At 52.5% G+C, this 24,580-nt stretch overlaps 1 protein-coding gene and 2 long non-coding RNA genes across 6 annotated transcripts; 2 read left to right on the top strand and 1 right to left on the bottom strand.

The window, feature by feature from the left end:
* Window positions 1–149: 149 nt before the first annotated feature.
* On the bottom strand, window positions 150–3,970 carry LOC135421089 (uncharacterized). Of its 2 annotated transcripts, XR_010433859.1 has the most exons (5): window positions 3,852–3,970; window positions 2,829–3,190; window positions 1,168–1,312; window positions 842–963; window positions 150–566 (listed from the first exon to the last, which is right to left on the bottom strand). It is a non-coding gene; the product is annotated as an uncharacterized LOC135421089 (long non-coding RNA). The 2 variants fall into 2 exon arrangements; XR_010433858.1 differs by lacking the exons at window positions 2,829–3,190; window positions 3,852–3,970 and adding an exon at window positions 2,104–2,259.
* On the top strand, window positions 2,455–21,591 carry ANP32A (acidic nuclear phosphoprotein 32 family member A). Of its 3 annotated transcripts, none has more exons than XM_064669308.1 (8): window positions 2,455–2,638; window positions 15,726–15,875; window positions 16,011–16,133; window positions 17,915–18,113; window positions 18,328–18,414; window positions 20,133–20,230; window positions 21,119–21,179; window positions 21,329–21,591. In XM_064669308.1, the coding sequence occupies exons 1-8, from the start codon at window positions 2,585–2,587 to the stop codon at window positions 21,388–21,390; spliced, it is 834 nt and encodes a 277-aa protein (XP_064525378.1). In that variant the 5' UTR covers window positions 2,455–2,584; the 3' UTR covers window positions 21,391–21,591. The 3 variants fall into 3 exon arrangements, with proteins under 3 accessions (XP_064525378.1, XP_064525377.1, XP_064525379.1); XM_064669307.1 differs by having other exon boundaries at window positions 18,316–18,414; XM_064669309.1 differs by lacking the exon at window positions 18,328–18,414 and having other exon boundaries at window positions 2,463–2,638.
* On the top strand, window positions 4,283–5,774 carry LOC135421090 (uncharacterized). The gene is made up of 2 exons (XR_010433860.1): window positions 4,283–4,358; window positions 5,085–5,774. It is a non-coding gene; the product is annotated as an uncharacterized LOC135421090 (long non-coding RNA).
* Window positions 21,592–24,580: the final 2,989 nt, after the last annotated feature.

Below are 24,580 nucleotides of genomic sequence, written 5' to 3'. Positions count from 1 at the left end.
GCACGTGGAGAACAAAAACCTTAAATTTCAGTGACACAATCACATCCATTTTTAAAGCTCTTTGACTTTCTTTTTTATATCCTAAAAGCATGATCTGCCCAGTGAGCAGATTTTTTTTTTTGTTAAGAAAAAGCTGTACTCTGCAAAAATGTTATTTAAAATTTATTTACAGTTTGATAAGATGCTCAAGATATTTATCCTGCAAAACATTTCCATTTATTTTTAGTTCCCAGACTCCCCAGCAACGTGCACATGAAAAGGGCAGAGGGACAACCAACAAGTTTTAAAGACTTAATTTTGACTTTGAGCTCAGAATAAATTCCCCCCAACAGTTCGTAGGGGGGCATTTTATACAATTTTAAATAATTAGAGCGTTGTTTCCTTCTGAGAAAACAAAGGGAAAAGCCTGTCTGTACTCTCAGAAACTCCTTGTTTGAGTATATACTTATAAACAGTTTGTTTCCTTGACAAAAGTTCTTTTCCAAAGGTCTTCACCCGTTCCACGAAAACAAATTCCAGCCCAAACCTTCCTGCGGCCTCAGCCCAGGGGTCACCTTTGGTCACACCTGGAAAGGAGAATTTAAAACAGAGCTAAAATAAAATTCACCCTCACCCCCAAGTCCTAAATGTTTTGTAAAGGTTTAGGATGTTAACTGTATGCAGTAAGTTCCCTCATGTTGGAATCAGAGCCACAGAACAATGAATATCTTGCCTGTGGCACACCCAAAACCAAAATTTGATGGTTCCAACAGCTAAATCATAAGAAGGCCCTAAACCATCTCAAAAATATTACCCTGCTGCAGAACACCAGTGGCACTGTACTATAAGTTATAATTTTTACCTGAAGCTGGATCCAGCTGGACCTTTTCCTTTCACTCTCCCAACAGAATTCCTGCTTAGTTGTCACCCACATTCATGGCAGTTTATCCACAGACACAGGTGAAGCTTCATCTCTGTCCTGCACTGCAAAGTATTTTGGTAAGACTGAGTTTTTCAGCAATTCTCATCTTTGATACCAAGTAACAAATCTCTCCAAAAACTCTCAGGGATTTTTACAGCCCTGTCTTTCTGAGCCAGGGGAGGTGGAGGTGAGCGAGTCCCCGCAGGCCCCAGGGACTGCACAGAGGGCCAGGCAGGAATCTCAGCAAGGAATGAAGCCCAGTTTACCTGTGTGCTGCTTCACCTGCTGGAAGCAGTGCCCTGGGTTTGATGGAACCGGTCACAAGTCCATGGAGAGGAGCAGGTGTGGAGGCTGGCACCTGGCACAGAGAGCCCTGCCAGGGCACAGCTGGCACCTCATCCCTGCAGCTGCCTGGGAAAGGATACAGGATCATGGAACAGTTTGCGTTGGGACCTTAAAGCTCATCAATCCCACCCCTGCCCTGGGCAGGGACACCTTCCACTAGCCCAGGTTGCTCCAAGTTCATCCAACCTGGCCTTGGACACTTCCAGGGATCCAGGGGCAGCCACAGCTTCTCTGGGCAGCCTGTGCCAGGGCCTCCCCACCCTCACAGGGAACAATTCCTTCCCGATATTCCAACTAAACCCTGCCCTATTTCAGTCTGAGCCCATTCCCCCTTGCCCTGTCACTCCAGGCTCTTGTAAAAACTCCCTCTCGGTGTTTCTTGTCCCTTCCCTTCAGGAACAGCAGGACTGCCCTCCTCAGCCCTCAGGCCCTGCCCCTTCTCCATCCCACACCGGGATACAACACGAGCCCCCGCGAGGCTCCCGCTGCCCCTCGGCGCACCCACAACACCTCCGGGGCGCTTCCCTGGGGGGAGAACCGACCGTCGGGCATTCCCGGGCCCGGCCAGCGCCTACCGCCCCGACCCCTCCGGAGCCGCTCCCCCCCCGGCCCGAACGGCACCACCCGCGCCCCCCGCCCGCGGGTTCCCCTCCGAGGGCGGCCGGGGCCGCGGGTTCCCCTCTGAGGACGGCCCCGGCCCGCCGAGCGGCCTCTTCCCCCCCCCCCCCCCCCCCCGCTCCCTCAGAGCCGCCGCGGCGGCGCCGCCGCCCCTCCCCGCGCTCCGCCCGCCCCTCGCGCTCCGCCCGCCCCCCGCCGCCGGGGCCCGCGCCATTCCCGCGCCATTCCCCGCTCCGCACCTTTCCCTCCCTCCTGGCTGCGCGCCCCTGCCCGGGCGCGGCTCCGGCTCTAGCGCCGCTCCCGCCCCGCGCCGCCTCCCCCGGCGGCCGCAGCGGGGCGGGCGGAGGGGGCGCAGCGCTTCCCCGCGCGGAGCCGCAGCCGCGGCCGCTCCGTCCCCCTCGGCCAGCGGCGCGGAATGAGGCTCGGCGCGGGGCCGGGCTGTCCCCCTGCCCGGCCGACGCCGCTCCCCCATTGGCTTCCGCCGCGCCTGGCGCGCGCCATTGGCCGGGGCGCGGCGGCGGCGCGCGGCGATTGGTGGCGGGCGCCGTCAGTCAGGCCCCGAGCCCCCCGAGCGCCCGCCCCCGCGGTTATCAGGTTAGTGCCCGCCGCGGTGCTGCGCTCGGGCTTCCGAGCGGCGCTGGGCGAGCCCGAGTCCCTCCGCGCCCCGCGACCGGGGGGGTCCGCACAGGGGTCACTGCGCCAGCACCGCCAGCCACGGACATGGACATGAAGAAAAGGATCCACTTAGAGCTGCGGAACAGGACGCCCTCAGATGTAAGCAATGCCAAAAAAAAAAAAAAAAATTAACGATGATGATGATGATGATGATGAGAATAATAATAATAATAATGATGGTGATAATAATAAAAAGGCATCCCGTGGGTTTTTTAATTTTTTTGGGGTGGGGGGAGAGAGGGTGTAGCGTTGGTGTTGGCGGGGCCGCCGCTGCCCTTGAGGTGCCTACCTGTGTGTGTGTAGGGGGCCGTGCAGCCCGGTTTGGGGGTGCCCGGGGTGCTTTGGGGGGACCCGCGGCCGCTCCTGCCCGTGCCGGGCTGCGATGCCTCGGAGGGGGGCTCGCCGTGCGTTAAATAAAAAATAAGTTGCTCGCTCCTCTCTCTCTCGGCGTGTTTAGTTCGCAAATATTTGTGCAGGGTGCTGGGCAGGGAGAGGCAGACAGGGACTGCGAGTGAGTTGCGAATGGTTTAGTTTAAAGTGCGTCTTCATTTCTTTGCAGTGATCAGGCAAGAGAGACTGGGGAGCCATATTTGTAACTTTGTAGTCCTCATGAACGCGCCCTTTCTCTCTCTCTCTCCCTCTCTCCAGATGCTGAGAAGATAAAAGGAAAGAATTTTAAACCAATGCTTAGCGTTGGTTGGGTTTTGCCTTTTTTTTTTTCCCCCCCTTTTTTTTTTTTTTTTTTTTTTTTAAACGGGGCGATGGGGGCATCGCCGCCCCGGTAGCGCGAGCGTTGAATAATAATAATAATGATAATAATAATTAAAAAAAAATATTGGAAGAAATCAACGCACTCTCCACCCCCTCCATCCCCACACACGCACAAAAAGGCTGGATGTGTGTGCGTGTTTTTCCTTTTCTCCCCCCTTTTCCCCCTCTTTTCCTTCCCCCCGGGGCCGGACTTCAGGTTGTTGTTCCGCGTCTGGCGGAATAAACGGGGGAAGAGAGAAAAACTTTGGCAGGACAGAAAAAAAAAAAAAAAAGGAAAGAAAATAAGGGGGGGGGGAAGGACGAGGCAGGGGGAGAACCCCCCCCAAAAACCAGGGAAACCACCCCAGAAGAGTGGGCGGGGGGTGCCCACTCGGGGGCAGGCGGGGCGCGAACCCGCGCCGGGGAAGCCCCTTCCCCGCGTCCCCCCCAACCCCGGCGGGCCCCTCACGGGGCCGGGGAGGGCTCCGGAGCCGCGGCCCCGCAGCCCCTCGGAGGGTCGCGGGCAGGGGGAGAGCGGGGGGCGAACGGGAGCCGAACGTACCTCAGCGGGCAGCGCCCGGGGCAGGGCGGCGGGACGCGCCCGGTCGCTGTCCGGGGGACAAAGGCGGGCGCGGGGCGGCGGAACGTGCGCTTTAAAGTTTAAAAAACTCCCCGTGTGCGAGCAGGAGGGAGGAGGAGGAGGCGGCCGGGGAAAGCGGGGGAGGGAGGAGGGCTCGGCGCGGCCGCGGCTCCCGCCGCCATCCCCGGCGCGGCGCGGGGGGCGCGGGGGCTCCGTGAGGCGGCGGGGGTAGCGCCGCAAGTAGGACGCGGCGCCATGTTCTGGGCTCCCCCCGCCTTCCCTCGCCTCCTCCTCCTCCTCCTCCGTGAGGGGCCGTGAGGGAGCCCCGCTCCCCGCTCCGCCGCCGCTCGGCCCGCGGGGGTTTGTGAGGCGATGTGGCGGCGCTGCGGCGGGGCCGCCCCGCGCCCTCCGACATGACGGGCAGCGCCGCCGCTGCCATTTTGTCGCCGGGCGCGGGGCCGGGAGGAGGCTCGGGACGGCCGCGCCGGGGTAAAAAAAAAAGCTTTCGAAACCAGGGGTTTTGTTGAATATTCGGGGCACCGGGAGGGCGGCGGGAGCGGGGTCGGTGCCGGGTGTGGGGCGGGGGGAGCCCGGCGGAGCCCCCCCCGGGCAGGGAGCCGGGAATCCGCCTTCTTCCTGGGCAGGGCCCTGCGGGGAGGTAGGTCTGTGTGGCTTCAGGGGTCCTCTGCTATTTTTAACCGCGTTTTTTAACGATTTTTTTAAAAAATTATTTTTTAAAAACTTAAAATATTTTTTTTATTTTTTTTGACATTTTAAAACGATTTTTTAAATAATTCCTCGCCCTTTTCGCCCTATCCCGGTCCACCCCCCCCCCCCCCCTTACTCCTGGGGGCTTATTCACCATCTTAAACACAGACTTTTAACGCTTTAAAAAAACACGAGGCGAAGCTCCTCAGGTATAAACTCGATTTTTTTTTTTTCCTCCCCCCACCTCCACACTCGGATTTTTGTTCGGTTTCTGCTCAGTTTGGTTTTTTTGCCTTCCTGCCAAAGAAAGTTCCGAGAGAGCTCCGAGCCGAGCGCTCGGGGACGGGCAGGAGGCAGCTGGAAAATCGGCATTATTGGAAAATCGGCATTATTCAACCTGTCGCTGCTGGTTTTTTTTTTTTTTTTTTTTTTACCTGCCGGCCTTGAATTTTAGCAGCGAGTTTGGCGCGTCCGACCTTCCGACCCAAATCCTTCCTGTATTTTTAGGAATGGGGCTGAAGGTGCCACTCGGGGATGTTGTTCCGTGTTGTTCCAGATGTGTTTATTGTGGCTGCCTGCACGTGCTTTTTGGGGAGAATCGAGCGTGTGCTTGGAACTCTGCTGCTCTAAAATTACCTGTTAAAATCAAACTCGGCCCAATCCAGCCGCTGGAACTGGGCTTTAGGATTGATCCCGGTGCCAGAGTCGTTTATTTATGGATTTTAGTCAGTCTTTGGGCACGAGCAGGATAGTTCTGGGAATTTTTTCCTCAGTCTTTCACTGTCAGTATTTCTGCTTTTTTTCTGTGGGGGTCATTATTTCCCACCTTTCACATGTAAAGTAAATAAATCTTGGTGAAAATACCCCCGAAAATACTTATTTTGGAGTTTGTACCCAATATGTGCTTCGGTTCTGTGATGTATCTTTTATTTAATATATCCTGTAATTAAAAAGGATCAGACCTTTTTGTAAATCAGAGGTAAATAATAGGATGTTGATGGGGTGTTGTGTTTCTTTCTGAGCCTGTATTTAATATTTAATGGCTTGATCTGCCTGAAACAACTTTTATATGGAATTCTGTGTGTTCCTGTGCAGCTGAGCTTGTTACGTGGGGCTGTTAAGTCATATAATCCCATAAAGTTCCATCTTGACTAATAAAACCTACTATAAATGTCCTGAAGTGGATGATATGGGAGATATTTCTTCCTCAGTCTCGTCTTCTGGTGCTTATTTTTTAAATTCTCCCTCCATTTTTCCCATGAAGTCAGTGTTGGTGAAAGGTGTGGGGTTTGGGGGTTGAAATGTGGATTTTCTGGGTGTTGTACAGCCAGAATTGAGTTTGTTCATCTCCTTTCTGCCCGGATATTTCCACTTTTATCACATTATTAGTCACAGTAGTGCAGTTGCTGTAGAATTGGCACTGGGTTTATCTTATCAATATCATTTTCTATCATAATTAACCACCTGCAGAAACAGGTTGAGTTATTTTACCTGACTTTCCTCCCCAACCATCCCCTGGCAGTGCTCACCTGGGCATATTTTTGGACATTCCTGTTCATTCCCATCATCAAATCACCACTCAAATACCAATATTGCCCAGCAGAGTCAGATTTAAGGCTCTTGGCTGCAGGACACGGAGGTGGGGCTTAAAATTAGGCACAAAATTCAGCTTTTCTGAGCCTTTAGTGTGAGGATTTGGTCCTTTATCAGCTCAGGATTGGGGCAGTGATAGAACACTGACTGGGACTCGGAGTATTTCTCACAGTTCTGGCTCTGTTGTGCTTTAAAACTTCCCTGACACTCTCATTTCTCTTTTTTGGTGGTGGTGGGAAATATTAACTCTGGATGCAAACATCTTTACAAAGTGCTTTTAAGTGAAAAATACAATTTAAAAGGGCTTTTTTTCCTCAAGCTGGTTCCTTGCTGTGACACTTAAAAGAGCACTGAAGAGTTTAAAGTGCCACACGACCATTTAAATGATATTTAGGCCTTGCCTGTGGCTGCGGAGAAGTTCTTTGGGACTCTTCCCGTTTCCCCATTTTTCTGGGATGGTGAATTTACTGTATGACTCGTGAGAATTCCCTGTTGACCAACATTTTGGGAAGTGCAGCCACAGTTTCAGATTCTCCCTCTGCTTCAGGTGTGTCTCCAAGTTCTAGCTTGGAAAAAACACATTAGGGGCTTTAACTGATGGAATTGTGCTGTTTTCCATCGGGAAATGCATTTCCTGAAGAAACAGGTTCTTGTCCTGCCCAAAAATTGGTGGAAAAAGGAGGGGAAAAAGCCTTTTTCCAAGCCCTCCTTGCAGCAGGAATTGTGTGTTATCCATAAATAAATAGACATTCTTGCTGTTCTGCTCCAAGTGTGCCCCAAAGCCACTTAGGGTTTTTAAAGGGATTTAGGGCTTTCAAAATACTTTCTGTTTTGCTGTATTTAAAAGATCGTTTTATCTTCATTGATGACACATCTTTAAATGTCCGTGGAATGGTGGCAGAGGCATCCCTGGCTGCTTCCTTAAATATTTACATCCCATAAGGCCGGTGGTGAGTGATTCCTGGTAAATATTTACATGCAGGGAAGCTGGCGTTGATCGATCAGTCCCATTTCATTCATTCTGGGCATTATTCCCTCCTCTTGCCGGGCAGATGTTGGAGAAGCTGGAAATTAAGGATTTGGGTGTCTGGAGCATGCATGGTGTGGGGTTTGAATGAGTGAAAATAAGGGAAGGTGCTTTGGGCACCGGAATTCCCAGCGTTTCTGGGATCCCAGTGCTGTGCCTGGAATGGAGCAGGACTTTCCTGGGATGCCAGGAAGGGAGGGAGAAGGGTCTGCATTGACAAACAGCTCCAGTCACTGAACCAAACCCTCTGTGTCCACCACAAGTGCAGATCCCAGGTGGGAACAGAGAGCAGGAATGTTGTGCTCTGGAATGATGGACACTTCCCAGCTATTTCTGGGACACTGCTCCACTTGTTCTGGACAGAACCCTTCCCTGTCTGCTCTCGCTCCGCTGTCCTTCCAACAAAATAACCCATAGATACGGAGTCTGGGCGTTTTATGGGATTGCTCAAATGGGTCCTGGAGCTCATGGAAGCACAACTCTGAAAGAATTCCAAAAAGAAGGAAAAAACCGTGGTTTGCCTTTACACCCCAGTGTAAACCTTGTGCTCTGGTGGAGGCCATGGGCTTGGTTGAGCACTTTCCCTTCAAAGCCATAAAAAGCCAGGAAAAGCTCCTCTTGTCCAAGCAAGACTTGTCAACGTGTCCTAATTAGTCCTTAAAATTACCCTTCGTTAAAATGCGGTTTGGTTTGGATGTGTCTCCACATCAGCCCTTGCCAAAGGCTCCAAATCCCAACCTGGAGAGCTGGGAAGTGGAAAGGGCAAAGCAACCTTGGCTTTTCCTTCTGTTTGATTTCCTACAAAACTGGAAGTGGCAAAACTGAGACCTGGAGCTGGAGCGATCCGTGGAGTCCCCCACTCCAGCCAGGAGCAGAGCAGAGGGATCCCAGCTGGAGAACAAGAATGGGAATATTCAGAAGCATTTAATGCAACGATCCAGCTGTTCATTGGCATCTTTGAAACGGTCTGTCTAAAATATTTGGAGTCTGACGGAGTAAAATGAGTTGGAGCATCCCTTTGTCTCGCTCTCGGGGTTTAGAGCTGTGGGATGTAAAATATTGGAGGGTAAAAACCTTCATTTATTGAGCCAGAGCTTTTTCCAGAGCTCGCTCTAAACGTGGAGCAACTTGGAGTTAAGAAAAAATAAGGAAAACAAAGCACAAACCAACAAGCAAGTAAAGAAAGCACCAGAAGTTTCCTGCTCTCTCCCCTGCTCCTTTCCCTTGGGATGGGGTGATGTCCTCCAGGAATAGGACACCAATCCTTGTGGGATGAGCCTAAACAGAGCCCAGCCTGAGTGAGGGGAGTTTGAAAGGTGGCATCAGGAGGAATTTCTCCCTGGAAAGGGTGGTCAGGCCTTGGCAGGGGCTGCCCAGGGAGGTTTGGAGTCCCCTCCCTGGAGGTGCCCAGGGAAGGCCTGGCTGTGGCACTCAGTGCTCTGGGCTGGGGGACAGGGTGGAATCAATGATCCTGGAGGGCTTTTCCACGCTCAGGGATCCTGGGATGCTGGATTGTCACTTTTGTCTGCTTTTAAAAGTGCTGGAGTTTCCAAGGAGATGCGAGAGAGACATTCCAAGGGGAAAGCCTGAGGTTGCATCCCTCTGACAAACCTCGGGGGAGGGGATGTGGAGCTCCAGCAGTGCCTTCACGTGACCTTGGTACAAGAATTCAGCACCCGAGGCCGTGGTTTGGTGATGAGCATGGGTTGGGGTTGGGGTTGGGGTTGAGTGGTGTTACGTGGCCATTTTTGCAGCGTTTCTCCCTGTCCTGGGATTTCCCAGAATCCCAGAATGTTACGAGTTGGAATGGCCCTCCAAGGCTCATGGAATCCAGTTTGCAGGGGCTGTGCCAGGGAGGTGGCCGTGGCTCACTTGCTTGAGTTCTACAAGTGACTTCAATCAGTTTATCCCATCTCAGATACTCCCAGTAGAGCCTGGAAGGGCTCAATCCAAATCCATGGGGTGGTTTGGATAAGGAAGGACCACGCCCTGGTTGGTGCCTTGTTCTGGGATCTTGGAGGAGGAAGAGGAGGTCAAACCACGGGAATTGTCCCTTCCCTGTCGGGTCTGGTTGTGTTTGTGGGCAGGTCCTGATCCCCGAGCACCCTGGGAAGGAGCAGCTGAGGATTCCCAGTGGAAGGGGAATCCCGGTGGCCGCGGGCCAGCGGTCGGAGCGGTGGCACCTGCCCGGCTCCCTCGTGCCCGGGGGCAGCACGCCAGGGCTGGAGGGGGCCCTGCCCACGTGGGCAGAGCTCTGGCAGGGCCCCACAGCTCCTGAGGTGTGTCCTGGGCACATCCAGGAGCAGCTGCTCCAGTTGGGGCTGGGGACACTCCAGGTTCTCTTTCCTGGCTGTTTTCCACCAGGAGCTGAGCTCGGCGTGGCCTGAGGCTGCTCTGGGGTGGGACTGTGGGAGGCTCTCCCTGCAGGTCTGTCCTGAGTGCAGGTGGCAAGTGGCACATGGGAGGTTTGTCTTTATTTATTTATTTTTTGTAAATTTGGTTGTTGAATTTGGTCACGTTTTGGTGGTCCCTGGATCATCTTGGAGCAGACCTTGAGTCATGTCTTTGAGTGTCCAGAGCAGCTCTCAGCCCAAGGCTTTCACAGGCCCTTCACCTGAGCATTTGCTGGCCTGGTCACATTCCAGGTGGGATCTGAATCAGGAATTCACGCAACATTCCGTTGGAATTCAGTTGGAATAACGTCCAGTAGGAATTCTGGGGGAAGCTTCCAACAGGAGCGTGGAGAACATCGTCTCCTCACCATCACTGTGGAGCAGAGCAGGAAGGGTGGCTCCTGCAGGACCGCGGCGTTGCCATGGAATCATGGAATGACTTTGGCTGGAAGGGACATTAAAGCCCATCCAGTGCCACCCCCTGCCATGGGCAGGGACACCTTCCACTATCCCAGCTTGCTCCAACCTGGCCTTGGACATCTCCAGGATTGGGGCAGCCACAGCTTCTCTGGGAATTCCATTGCAGTCCCTCCCCACCCTCACAGGGAAGAATTCCTTCCTAAATCCTGAGCCTTGCCAAACCCATGCCAAGGACACTGTGACTGTGGAGGGTTGGCTCCTCTTAACCCTGCTGCACAAATCCAGTGGATTAGAAGCCTGAGGAGACCCATTTCTGCTCCAGATCCCAGTCTGGGTGAGAACAGACCTGGAATGTCATCCAAGACCCAGCAGGACACAGCTCTTGGAGCCTGGTGACAGCAGCAGTGATGGTCATTCCTTCCTGGGGACACACACAGGGCTCTGTGTGGACTGGCCAGGACTGGGAGACCAACAACATCCCAAAGACACAACCCCTGGGGTCTGAAGAAGTGTTTTTGTGAGAGAAGAAAACCGGCTCTGCTTTTAGAAATCCTTTGGGCTTCGCTTCCCTTCTTTCCCCAGCTCTTCCCACTTCCAAAGAAGGTTTCCCTTGGGTTAAGAGGTGTGAAGGACTCTCCCAATGCCCCCCTGGATCGTTTGGTTGGTCTTCACCTGCCTTTTTTTGATAAAAATACCCCAAAGTGGGATGTTCTGTCCTGGGGTACCACGTGCAAGGGACACTTGAGAGCATCTGCTCCATTGTGATGGAAATGAGCTCTTGGAGCCTTTGCTCTTCCCAGTGGTTTGTACTTGTAAATTCGCCTTTTATCTTGGAAAATTGTATTCCCAACTGTGTCCTTCTGTCACCTTGTTAAGCCTTTAACCACAGACCGGGATTTGGGGACTTGGGACTAATTCTGGGATCTCCAGGGAGGTTTGGAGTGCCCAGCCCTGGAGGTGTCCCAGGAAGGCCTGGCCGTGGCACTCAGTGCTCTGGGCTGGGGGACAAGGTGGGGATGGGGCACAGGGGGGATCCATGGGCTGGGAGGGCTTTTCCAACCGTAATAATTCCATGATTGTGTCTGTGTGGATGAGGGAGAGAGGAGTGGTCTGTCTGCCAGGTCCCAGGTGTCAGCTGGGAGGAATTCCCTGGGATGCAGTCCCTGCTCCCCCCTGGCTGTCCAGCTCACCTGGAGCAGGGGGAGGCTCTCGGGAGCCGGGAAGGATCCGGGGCTGGGAAGGATCCGGGGCTGGGAAGGATCCGGGCTGTGCCTTTGGGAGCCAGCGGAGTGCAGGGAGATCAGAGCCCTGGTTATCAGCCAGGCAGGGGGATGGCAGGGGAGTCCTGAGGAGCTCCAGGGATGCTGGCATCCACCACACCCAGTGGCATGTGCTGGAAGCACCTGGGACTGGCAGGAATAGAATCTGGGATGGGCACTGTGGGGCCTGGGGAGGTGGGGGGAGAAGCAGGAATCTCCTCACTTGCGGGAAAGCCAAGGGCTGATCCTGGGAGAACACAGAGCAGAAGGGAGGGAGCCCCCAGGAAGTGCCTGCTGGAACAGGGGGCACCTGCTGAGGGACAGGGAAGGACAGGGGCAGCCCAGAGGACAAGGCAGACCAGGCTGGGTGAGGGACACTGGGCAGTTGAAGCTGCACCACGTGTGACATCCCAACCCAAACACTGCTGGTCCTTTCTCATGGATCCAGTCGGGGCTGGGGATGTCTTGGGATGTCCTGTGTGGCTTTTGTGCCCCCCTCTCACCTCTGGGTGCCTCCCAGGCTGTCCCAGTAGGTGCTGTGGTGGCACTGCTGGTTGGGTGCCTGTGGGCTGTTGCTTTCCCACCATTTCCCACGTGTTTTTTGGGATGATGAGTGCAGGTCCTGTGGTTTGTGTTCTGTTAGTGCTGACTCCAGGCCCTGCTCTGTGCTGCAGGGATGGAGTTAAGGATACACAACCTTTGCAAGTTGGGTTTGCTTGTCTTTGGTGCAGCTGAACACATTTCCTGAGGACACTCAATCCCAGATGGGTTCAAATCATCCCCCCAGAGCCTCATCCCCAGCAGTGCAGGGATGTCAGTGGGATCCCCCTCCCCTCATCCACGTGTTCTCCAGGACTCGGAGGAGCTGCTCAGTCGTGTCCCATTTATCCTGTGAGGAAGGAGATGTGACAGTTGTAGCCTTGCCGTGTGTTCTCAGGGAAGTGCAGATATTTGGAGAGTGATTCAGGAGCTGGAATTTTCCTTAACATCACAAAGGCCTCAGAAACACAAACAAGGAGTAGATTGCAGAGTTTCTGTTGTGTTCAGTGAGCTGGTTTAGCTGGAATGTGGCTTCCCCGAGGTCACCTTTCCCTTCCCTTCCTCACACCGCTGGCTGGAGTGAGCCTGGATGAGGCCCAGCATCCCAGCTGGGGGGGTCAGGGTTGGGAAGGGATCTCTGGGCAGCAGCCAAAGCCTTGGAGAAGTGCCCTGGTAGTCCTGGAGGTTCCTGGGGCACCTCCACTGGAACAGGGACCAGAGAGTTCCTATGGACATGGGGAGGAGAGTGGGATGAGGGGAATGTAACACTTCCAAGAGCTGTGTGGGAGCTCCTACTGCTTGTGCTGGATGAAGGGAATGGGGTCCTGTGGGACAGGGAGGGTGCCCATGGCAGGGAAGTTGGGAAAAGCCCCCCGAGCCCAGTTCATCCTCCTGAGTCTTCTACAGGGTTCATAAATCTCTTAGAACATAAAGCCATCCTAGTTTTGACTGGAATTTTGGCTGGAATCCTGTTGTTCCAGTGGTGATTCCATGTGTTGTTAATGCACCTCTGGCCTCAAAAGCACTGATGTGGTGTTGCTGTGGTTTCTCCTGGGGAGGATCAGGAGCCCCTGCTCTGCTCTTCCCTAAATAAATCTCCAGCTCCACCAAGCTGCTTCCAGTCCTGGCCACTTGGATTCCAAGATGGAGTTGTTTGCCTGTGCCATTGCCCAGGATCTCAGGGAAGAGGAGAGTGTGGAACTTCTGGACCAAAGTTTTTTGAAAAGCAGAAAGAAAACAGCCTTGCCCTAAAACCCCCACGGTGGGGGTGGAATGAGATGATCTCGAAGGTCCCTCCCAACCCAAACCGTTCCAGGATCCTAAAAGGAGCAAAGGAAAAGCAGAAGTTGGCTCATCTCCTGTCGTATTTAAGGGTTTCCTGCTGCATCCGTGGCTGCTTCCACCTCTGCCTCAGATTTCCTCTCTGCTCCTGAGGAAACTTTGTCCAGTTCCCTGTTTGCCTCTTCTCCATCCTTGGGGAGGATGGAGGGACAGAGGGATGGACAGATGGAGGGATGGACAGAGGGATGGATGGATGGATGGACAGAGGGATGGATGGATGAATGGATGGATGGAGGGATGAATGGACAGATGGACGGACGGAGGGATGGATGGACAGACAGATGGATGGATGGAGGGATGGATGGACAGATGGATGGATGGATGGCTCCTCCCTGGGTGAGGGCAGGTGCTGTTTCTGTCTCCCAGGGAGGTTTGGGTGCTCTTTGCCCCCTTCCTTTTGCCTTTCCCTCCATCCTTCCCTCATCCTCCTGCATTCCCACAAACTTCCTTGCAAAGAGGATGAGGCAAAACCCCCCTCGTGCAGGAGCTTCCCGGGCTGGAGAACAGCTCCCAGAGGTGTCCCTGGGTGCTGGCTGAGCCTCCTCCCTGGCCAGGGGAGATAAAGGAGCAGGCAGGACCCTCCTGCTGCCGAGCAGGGACCCAGATAGGGGCAAATGCAGCTTTATTTGACTTTTTCCCTTCTTTTTTGGTGGGAACTCAGGGTGTGTGTGGGGCAGATGAGCGAGAGGACTCTGTCTGTCCCCAAACTGATCTCGCTGGAGGCTCCTGATACTCAAATACTGTTGAGTAAAAAGGTGCTGTTGAGTGAAAAGATAAAAAGTTGCCTTGCAAGTGGCTTTAAAATTTCAAACCAGGAGGTGCTTTGGAGTTTTGTAGCTTATTTGGGGAGTTTGGGGGCTCTTTTTTTTTTTTTTTCCATAGTCACATGTGGGATCAGGAGCATGGACTTGATCTTGGGTTTCTTCTCCCCACCCTCACATTCTTCTGGAGGGCTTTGGTGGAGCCATTCCCTGTCAGAATTCCTCTAGGAAAACCGTGGAGCCTTGGAAAAAAGCCTTTCCTGTCTCGCACTGCTCCTCCTCCTCTCAATGAATCACTTGTGCTCTGTGTTGCTCTGGGCTCCCTTCCCTGTTGACTTCAGTGCCTGGGATTTAATTAGAAATCTAGGGATGTTATTTGGAGCTGGAAAACTCCATCAGATCCTTCCCTGGGCAGGGGGATTGCAGGAATAAAAATGGAGGAATTGCAGTATTTGCATGTTCACTGTCCTTGGGGTGAGCTCAGCAGTGCCTCCTGTCTCTGCACGTGGTCCCTTTTATCCCATTCCCAGTTGGAAGCGGCACCTCTTCCCTTTCCCACCTGGAAACAAACCGAGCAGGAGGATGGGCTTTTCCAGGGAAATCTGCTGGGAGTTATTTCTCCCCTCTGAATGCTCTGGGGGGTGTGGAAAAGGCTGTTCCTCAAATGGGAGGAGGGTCCTTCCTGTGGAGTCACAGGAATCGTGCAGAGCCCGGGGAAGCTCACGTTGGCTGGGGAGGGATGTGAATCCTGGGAGCTTTGGGGTAAAAAGGAGCAGTTTAAGTAAAAAAGGAGCAGTTTAAGTAAAAAAGGAGCAGTTTAGTAAAACAATGAGCAGTTTAAGTGAAAAAGGAGCAGTTTTAGCTGGGCTGGGCTGTGTTTGGGGGCTCATTTCCATCGGTGCTGTTGGGTCAGTGGATGGTAACAGCAGAAAAAAAAACTGTTTACAAACAACCCCCAAACCCTGGGCTGTAACATCCCGTGGGCTTGTTGGGCAGGTCTGCAGCTCCCAGACCCTTGGGGACATTCTCCCCACCCTTGGGGACATTATCTCCACCTCCCCCTGCTGCAGCAGGGTGGGGGAGATAAAGGGGACAGTGACACTCACGGAGCCTCCCCTTCCCGCAGCACCAAACACGTCCCTTTGTTCCCCAACAAAGGAGTTCCCTCCATGGAGATCTTCCCTAAAATACCACATCCCTCCCTGGAGATCTTCCCTAAAATACCCCATCGAGCTGCCCTGGAGAGGAGGATCAAACACGACCTGGTTTAGGATCTCCAGGTCCTGCTCTCCGGGGTGTCTGAGCACACCCGGCTTGGGAAGATCCAAAAATTCTTCCGTGCAGGAAGAAGTTATTTTAACAGCCAGTAATGTATTGTAGCAGCCCATGAATTGTGTGGAGGGGCAGAGTTGTTAGTTTAAAAACTGATAGTTTGGTTTCATATTTTTAGGATGCTTTTCACTCGGTTTGGTGGTTTTTTAGGATTCTTTTTACTCGTGTTTATTAAAGATGATGCTGCTTCTCACGAGCAGAAGGGTTAAGCCAGCATTAATCTATAATATAATTTAATAATAATATTTAAATGAGTAAATTATTCTATATTTATATAGAGAATCAGTTACTTAAATTATTATTGAATTAAGAAAGAACATGTTTTGAACTGCTGATGTCGTTTGCAAAAACAGGCAGCAAATCCAAATCCCGGTGTTTGTGAAACGCTGCTGCCCAGACCAGCAAAAGGAGGGATCAGACACTGAAAATACCCAGAATCCCTTGAATTTTTTCCTGATTTGTGCCCTCTCTTCCCTCCCCAGGTTAAAGAACTCGTTCTGGACAACTGCAGGTCGTACGAAGGCAAAATCGAGGGCCTCACGGATGAGTTTGAGGAGCTGGAATTCTTAAGTACAATCAACGTAGGCTTAACCTCAGTTGCAAACTTACCAAAGTTAAACAAACTTAAGAAGGTAAATAAAAAACCTCCCAGGCCAAGCCCTCCCTTTCCCCCCCCCGTGTGTCCAGTTGGGTAAAAACAGCTGGATCCCCTTTGCTCCGGGCTCTGTGTTTGCCCCCCAAGCTCGAGCTGTTTCTGTGCCTTTCAGCTCGAGCTGAGCGACAACAGAATCTCAGGAGGCCTGGAAGTGTTGGCAGAAAAGTGTCCAAACCTCACACATCTAAATCTAAGCGGCAACAAAATTAAAGATCTCGGTACAATAGAACCTCTGGTGAGTCGGGGCCGGGGGTGACCCCCTGGGGGATGAGGGAATCCTGGTGTGCTTGGGTGGGAAGGGGCAGGGACACCTTCCACAGAGCAGGTGACTCCAGCCTGGCCTTGGACACTCCCAGGGATGGGGCAGCCACAGCTTCTCTGGGCTGATTCCAGCCAGAAAACTCCCTCCCTCTCCCTGCCTGCTTGTTTCTTGGGAAGTTGGCTGAGCTTTGGAGCAGATTCCCCCCTGACTGCACGGGAAGGGCAGGGATGGCTCAGCTCCCCCATGGACACGCTGCCCAGGGAGCAGGGCCTGTGCTGCTCTGACCTGATCCCAGGGAATCCTGGAGTGGTTTGGGCTGGGAGGGACCTTAAACAGGTCCTGGATGGGCAGGGACATCTTTCACCAGACCAGGTTGTTCCAACCTGGCTGCAGACACTGCCAGGGATGGGGCAGCCACAGCTTCCCTGGGAATTTCATTCCAGTCTCTCACCACTCCCAGGGAAGAATTGCTTCCCAGTATCCCTTCCCAGTATCCCATGTAACGCTGCCCTCTGGCAGTGCCCCCCTGTCCCGGATCCAGGCCCTTATCCCGGTCCCTCTCCCTGTTCCCGGTGAGCCGCTGGGTCCCTCTAGTGGCTGCGGGGCCGGGCCGGGCTCCCCCACCCTGCGGGAATCCCGGGAATCCCGCAGCTCCCAGGACTCCTCGGGCTGTGGATCTGCCCTCCAGACACAGCACTTCCTTCAGACGTCTCCAGGAGCAGTTCCATCGTGGATCTCCTTCCCCTCAGCAGAAGGGAAGGGCAGAGCTGTTAAACTCCGAGGGCTGGAAGTGCTCCCAGTTGTCCCAGTTCTCCCAGTTTCAGGCTTCTTGTTTCCTTGCTGTCACTGTTGCTCCACACACTGAACTGCAGAAGGGAGATGTGTCATAAGCCTTGATAGAAATACTTAATAATGGTGGATCCAAACCCTCAACTCCTGTGCTTTTATTGTTAACATGATAAAGTGCTGTGGGCAGTGCAGATCCCCTCCAAAAAAAAACCCCAACCAAAAACCCCAGGAATCAATTCCTATTCCATTTCTGCACCTTTTTCATTTTCCAAAGGCTGAGGTAAAAATCATTCAAATATTTCAAACGTCTCTTAGCAAAGTTCTTGTGTCCAAATACCCTGTTCCTACTTCCATCTGAAATAGTTTCAATACACTGAACCAGCTCTGGAGCCTTTGGAATAACTGACTGGATATTATTTATTCTCACCATGGTCTCTCACAGCACCATCACCTCTTCCCAAACTTTCAGTACACCTGACTGGCTCTGGAGCCTTTGGAATAACTGACTGGATATTATTTATTCCCAGTGTGGTCCCTCACAGCACCATCACCTCCTCCCAAACTTTTGTGAGCTGCTGAACTCCAGGGAGATCCTTCACCCTTCCCAGATCCTGCAGCAGACCCTGCAGATCTCTCTCCACCCCAAACCAGAAGTGCCCAAATGCCCTAAATATACTCCAATAACCCCCCAGAAAGCCCCTGTGCCCACGGGAATCCCTTGGGTGCATTCTCCCAAACTTTTGTGAGCTGCTGAACTCCAGGGAGATCCTTCACCCCTCCCAGATCCCACAGCAGACCCTGCAGACCTCTCTCCACCCCAATCCAGAAATGCCCAAATGCCCCAAATATACCCAAATAACACCTGGAAACGCCCCTTTGCCCACGGGAATCCCTCGGGCGCCTTCCCTCCAGCTCCCATTGCTTTGTAGGGGATGAGAGCCGAGAGATGTCCCTGTTTTTTGCAGAAAAAGTTAGAAAACCTGAAGAGCTTAGACCTGTTCAACTGCGAGGTCACCAACCTGAACGACTACAGAGAAAACGTGTTCAAGCTCCTGCCCCAGCTCACGTACCTCGACGGCTACGACCGGGACGACAAGGAGGCGCCGGACTCGGACGCCGAGGGCTACGTGGAGGGCCTGGATGACGAGGAGGAGGATGAGGATGGTACGTGCAGGGCGCTGCCGGGGGGCCCCGGGGTCACAGACCCACACGCTGCCTCTCGGTGCCTTTTGCTTCCAGCTCTGACTTGGTGGCAAGAGAAGGGTGTTCTCGGCAGCTCCTTCCTGGCTGATGTAAAGGAGAAGTGTCTCAGTGTCCTCAAAGGAACGAGGGGAATGGGCAGGGCCTGAAAGAGCAACTTTCTCAGTCTTATCTCTAGTGAAAGATCGGGACGACAAAGAAGCGCCGGACTCGGATGCCGAGGGCTACGTGGAGGGGCTGGACGACGAGGAGGAGGATGAGGATGGTAGGTGGGGGTGGAGGGGGTGCCTGAGGGGGGCAGGGGCTGCCTGGGGTGGTTGGCTTCCAGCTCTCGGGGTTCTCAGCAGCTCCTGCAGCTCAGTGTCCTCAAAGGAATGAGGGGAGAGAGATGGACGGGGCCTGAAGAGCCACGTCCTCAAAGGGCAGGAACTGAGCTCTGTGGGACCAGGGACAGAGCTCTGTGGGACCAGGGACAGGCACTGAGCTCTGTGGGACCAGGAATAGAGCTCTGTGGGACCAGGGACAGGCACAGTGCTCTGTGGGACCAGGGACAGGACCCAGGGAATGGCTGGAGCTGTGTCAGGGCAGGGTCAGGTTGGATCTCAGGACAAGGTTCTTCCCCCCAAGGGTGGTTGGCACTGCCCAGGCTCCCCAGGGCAGTGGGCACAGCACCAAGGCTGCCACAGCTACAGGAGGGTTTGGATGATCCTCTGGGGCACAGGGTGGGACTCTTGGGGATGGGCCTGTGCAGGGATAGAGGTTGAACTGGATGATCCTTGTGGATCCCTCCCAGCTCAACATGTTCTGTGGTTCTGTGGATTTTATACTTAGTGAAGGGTGGGAGTGAAGGGGTGGGAGAAGGAAGGCACCAGGGGGAAGGCACTGAGAGGGTTCAGGGAACAGAGCAGCCAGGGGTGAGGGTGTGGGGCAGAAATGGGTGAGAAGGATGATGTGCAGATGGAGAAGGGCAGGGTGAGAACCTGGAAAACAGCAGGAATTAAGGAGCTGAGGCTGCTCCATGAGGACAAAACAAGATCAGGCAGAAGAGAGGAGTGAGTGAGTGTGTATTGAAGCAATGAAGGAACAACCAATATTTAGAGGCAAGGAAATGAAGGGGGTCCCAAACAAACCTGTAATGGCAGGGGAATGAGGGGGGTCCCAAACAAACCTGTAATGGCAGGGAAATGAGGGGGGTCCCAAACAAACCTGTAATGGCAGGGAAATGAGGGGGGTCCCAAACAAACCTGTAATGGCAGGGAAATGAGGGGGGTCCCAAACAAACCTGTAATGGCAGGGAAATGAGGGGGTCCCAGAGCTGGAGGTGCCGCCTGCCCCCAACACCCGGCACGGCCGGAGGAGCCCCCGGAGCCGGGGAATGTGCTGGATCCCAAACCCAGCTCTCACAGCAAAAGCAGAACAGCTGCACTTGCACTTTTCCCTCAGTGCTGAGTGGGAGCTCTGAGAGGGCCTGGCAGTGCCTGCTTCCACACAAATGCATGGAAAAGCTCCCAAAGGCCGTTCCTGCAGCAGGGAAAACGCTCCGGGTCGGAGCACGTGGGGTGGTTGTGTTTGATCCCTTTCCCCTTGGAAAGGGGCTGTGACCCCCTAAATGGATGGGGGGTGACACTGGGGGGATGTCAAGGCACAGGGGGGTCCCTGGGAGGGTTCCCAACTCCTGGGGGGGACATTCTGCTCTCTCCTGGTGGGAGCAGCTGGACACTGGGAGAGCTGGACACGTCCCCCAGGCTCCAAAATGCATATTCATGGGAAGGGGAGCAGCTGGAGCTGCACCAGTCCTGAGGCTCCACGAGTGGCTGAGCAGCCCCAGAGCAGGGGTGCAGCTGCACAGCTCCCTAAAATCCTCTGCTGGCCCCAGGGAAGGCTCCCTGTGGGCTCCTGGTGTCCCTGGGAGGGCAGAGCTGGGGCAGCAACATCCTAAAAAATCAGCTGGAAATGTCTGAGTGGTTCGTTGTGTTTGTGCAGAAGAGGAGTACGATGATGATGCTCAGGTAGTAGAAGATGAAGAAGATGAGGAGGAAGAGGAGGAAGGAGAAGAGGAGGATGTGAGTGGAGAGGAGGAGGTGAGGATTGAACTTGCTCCAGCTGGGAGCAGCTGGGCAAGAAATGCCCCAAGTACTGACAGTTTTGAGGACTTTTAGTTCCCCACCCTGTTCAAGGCTCTTCCCAGGAATGTTCCTTGGTGCTGGGACAGGCCTTTGCTGTCAGCAGAAATCTGGGATGGGGCTCAAGTGGGATTGTGGGAGGTTCTTCCCTGTCCTCCAGCCTTAGATCCTCCCCTGCCACTCCTGAATTGTTCCTCAGCCTCCCAAAAGCAGCTCCTCAGGCTCTGGGCATGTCCAGGATTTAACTCTGCCCCTGGAGCACCTTCTGACCAGTCAAGTTTTACTAAACCCAGGACATGGGAACAAAATTTGCAGCTCCATATCTGTGATTCTGTGATTCCTTGGGATTTTCTGCACTGAAACTGTGCCAGAATCCAGTTACTCCCTCCCCAACCCCAGTTATTCCTCCCCAACCCCCAGTTATTCCCTCCCCAACCCCAGTTATTCCATCCCAAACCCCAGGTAATTCCATCCCCAATCCTAGTTATTCCATCCCAACCCCAGTTATTCTGTAGCAAACCCCATTTATTCCATCCCAAACCCCATTTATTCAATCCCAGACCCCAATTACTCCATCCCAAACCCAAGTTATTCCTTCCCAAATTCTAGTTATTCCATCCCAAGCCCCAACTACTCCATCCCAAGCCCCAGTTATTCCATCCCCAACTCCAGTTATTCCTTTGTACCTGTGTGGGAAGTGGTTCCTTTTTAAGACGTTTCTCCCTTGTAAAATCCCGTTGGAATTTTATGCTCAAACTGTGAAATTTAACAGTTGTTAAATTGTCAAACTGTTAAAATTCCTGCCCTGAGCCCACTTGCTGACCTTCCCCTGTGCCTGAATTCCAGGAGGACGAGGAAGGCTACAACGACGGCGAGGTGGACGACGACGAGGATGAGGAGGAGCCCGGTACGGCCCCGCCCCTTTCCCCAGGCAGAAACCCGGGATATTGGGCTTGGGAAGTGGGGAATTTTGCAGGAAGCAGGGCTGTGTCCATGCCCTGCTCCTGCCTGAGCTGGGGGAGCACTGGGCTAACCGAGGCTGCTTTGCTTTTGCAGAGGAAGAACAGGGACAGAAGAGGAAACGAGAGCCTGACGACGAAGGGGACGAGGACGACTAAACTGAAGAACCTATTTTGAAATTTTCCTATTGTGATTTGACTGTTTTTACCCTGTATTTCCCCTCCCCTGCACCCCCAACCCCTTTTTTTTTTTTCTTTTTCTTTTATTTTGTTTTTTTCTGATTGTAATGTTGCTGTGGGAACGAGAGGGAGAAGCAGAGACTGGGTGGGCAAGGGAATAAAATACTATTTTTACTGCCACTCCTCCTCCTATTCATTGGAAATTTCTTTTCTTTTTAAATCCCCTTCCTTTAGTCCCTGTAACTGCAATAGTTTGAGTATAAACCAAGTGGTAATTTGTTTCTTATTCTTGGAGTGGATAACTTTGCCATCCGGAAGGAAAATAAGGATCCAAACAAAAAGCTGGGGCCCGGCGGCTCAACCCCCAGATCCCACCCTTGGAGACGGTGGCCGAGGTTGGGATTTTCCCACTCGTTAAATAAACAGCCAACAAGCGTTTTTTTGGGGGGAATGCTGCTGGAATTCGAGGCAGGGCACCACCCCTCCACAGCAACAGGGTGAGAATGGCATCTTGCTCCGTGCTTGTCCTTTCCCCCCGGGAATGACTGCCATTTTCAGCCACTTCTCCCTGCTTTCTGGAGCTCCCTTGGCTTTTTGGGTTTTTTTTTTGGTTTTTTGCTCTTTGTAAATAGTGACCAAATGTTTTCCTTGGGCTTGTTTTTCTTTTTGGGGTGTTCCTTTGGATCTGCTTTGGGGGGTGAATTTGCAATCCCTGCCCTGTGTGTTGTGTGTTTTTTTTTCCTTTTTCCATTTGTTCTTAATTTTTTTTGGAGGGGAGGGAAGGGGAGTTTTGTTTTTGTTTTGTTTGGGGTTTTTTTGTTGGGTTTTTTTTTGGCTGAGGTGCAGCCAAGACACTGAAAATGGCAGGCATTTAAATATATATATAAATATATATAAAAAGTGTTCCTAATTCCTGAGTTACTAGTGAGATGAATTTGACAATTGTAATAAAAAAAATGTTCCAACCCTTTTAAATAAGGTGTGTACTATTTTGGTCTGTAATATATAACACCAATAGAGTCGATTTTAAGTGATGAGAAACTACTTCCACTTGTGCTCTATACTTGGAAAAAAGACTTTTTACACCCCTAAATCCAGGAGGCAGTTCAGCATGTAGGGTAGGAGGTTTCTTTTCATACACTCAAGCACGAGATACTAATTAAAATTGTATTTTCTTACCTAGTGGAAGTCAGTAAAATGACTGAAAATGCCTAGTGAATGTACAGTTTTACTTTCATATCCCTCTTTAAAAATAGCTTTAGAAGTGACTTGTATTTCCTAGTCAATATTTCATCTGTATAAATACATTTGCAACAGGTTTTGGTTTCTTTTTTTTTTTTTTGGTTTTTGGTTTGTTTCGTTTGGTTTTTTTTTGTTTTTGTTTTTTTTTCCCAGAAGAGCCAAACTTTGAGTTTTATGTCTGTTTGTCATTGATGAATTTCAATAAATCTTTTTATACAATTTTTTCTGTGGCTTATTTGAGTCCAGTGGGCCACTGGGAAGAAGGAATTGCAGGCTGGGAAATTCCCAGAGATTTTTAGGAGCTGGATGAGACCTTTTGCTCCATAAAAAAGCTGGGGTTGGATGAACCCGAGGGAGAAGTCGTGGCTTTAATGCAGCTCCTGAAATGCCATTTTCCCTCTGGAGTGTGGGTTCCTGGTGGTGTGACCCTTTGTGCTGTTTAATCCTTTCCCTGTTTATCCAGGCCTGGAAGAAAGAATTCCTGTTCCTTCAGCCCAGGGGAAGCTGCTCTGGGAGTGTCCAGGGAAGGGCTCCCTGTGCCAGGAGTCTCCGTGTTTTCCTGTCTCTGGAGCCAGTTGGGTCTGAAAGGTGAATTATGGACCAAGCAGCACGTTCTGGATGCTCCCAATCCCATTCCTGTGCCCTGCAGGAGCTGGAGAAGCTCTGGAAAATCCCCTGTTTCTTCTTAGTTGGATCTTTTTGGGGAAAAAAAAGAGTCTTTTTGTTGGAGGTGGGAAGTGACAGATCCCAGCTATCCCTGTGACTGTGGGAAGCTGTTCCCACTTTTCCTGGCACTCCAGGTCCTTTTCCCAATCCCTCTCCAGCTCTCTGGGAGCTCCAGGATTCCCAGGGAAGGATCCATCCACAGCACAAATCCTGGGGGAGCTTCAGCTCCGCTCGAGCACCAAATTCCCCTTTGAGTGTTGAAAAGCCTCTGGGAAGGAATGGAAAAGTTGGATTCTGGGGGGGGGAAAGGCCCTTTCTGGGGATAGGAGGGTTGGATTTTGGGGATCTCACTTAGGGTCAAAAGGCAGCCGTGCAAAATTCCTAAAAATACACCAAATTTATAAAAATTCCCAGTAATTCCTTGCTGTGAAGGAATTGTGCTCCCACAATGGAGAGTCAATGACCTGAACCCCACAGGGGCCAATTCCTGTCAGGACAAAGCACCCCTTGATTTTAGGGATATCAGGAAAAGGGGGGACCAGCTGCATCCTCATAAAATTCCCGGGAAACTCCCAGTTAATTCAACTCCACAGCATTTGCTTAATTCCCGATTTCCAAACCCAGACCTTGGACCTTCATCGTCTGTAAATTCGGGGGGATTTTGATTTTAATGTGAGTTTTCATTTTCCAGTTCGTCGTTTCCACGGGGCCTCTGAGGACGTCGGAAAACGGGGAATTAACAATAATCCTGCAGCTGAGGAGCCTCAGACAAAGCCAAACCTCCAGGAAGCAGAAAGTAGGTCAGGATGATAAGGATGAGCAGGGAGGGATGGCATTACCAGGGAAGGGAAAAACAGTGGGAAAGGCATCACCCCACGGCCCTTTTGGGAAGGGAAGGGACAGCTGAGGGCTCTGAGCCTTTTTCCTTAAATCCTGTTGTCCCTGGGGATGGCAGAGGGGTGAGGGAGTGGCGGGATGGGAAGGGGGAGAGCTCAGCCTGGGATGGGGCCAGCTTGGGAAATGCTGCAGTAAGTGGGGGGTTTGGGGATTAGGGGGCTGGATAAAATCCTGGAGGGGTCTGGGAATGCACAGGATCAGGGAGCACTGCGGGAGCAGGGAGAGGTCAGAATGGGATACAGGAGAAAAGCTGGGAGGTTATGGATTCCTGGGTCTGATTTAGACCTTGGAAAACCCTGCAAAGTACCCAGAAACAGCTAAAAAATCCACATGTATCCCATCTCTCCCTGCCCTCTGGCAGTGG

Source organism: Pseudopipra pipra, chromosome 12 (genome assembly GCF_036250125.1).
Source record: "Pseudopipra pipra isolate bDixPip1 chromosome 12, bDixPip1.hap1, whole genome shotgun sequence".
Taxonomy (NCBI): domain Eukaryota; kingdom Metazoa; phylum Chordata; class Aves; order Passeriformes; family Pipridae; genus Pseudopipra; species Pseudopipra pipra.
This window is presented reverse-complemented; position numbering and strand designations above follow the sequence as displayed.

Bases quoted from the DNA above. Each gene is read 5' to 3' on its own strand.
- ANP32A (XM_064669307.1), top strand. From the start codon at position 2,585: ATGGACATGAAGAAAAGGATCCACTTAGAGCTGCGGAACAGGACGCCC. The intron at 15,876-16,010 runs GTAAATAAAAAA...TGTGCCTTTCAG, and splicing joins AGTTAAACAAACTTAAGAAG to CTCGAGCTGAGCGACAACAG. The intron at 20,231-21,118 runs GTGAGGATTGAA...CCTGAATTCCAG, and splicing joins ATGTGAGTGGAGAGGAGGAG to GAGGACGAGGAAGGCTACAA.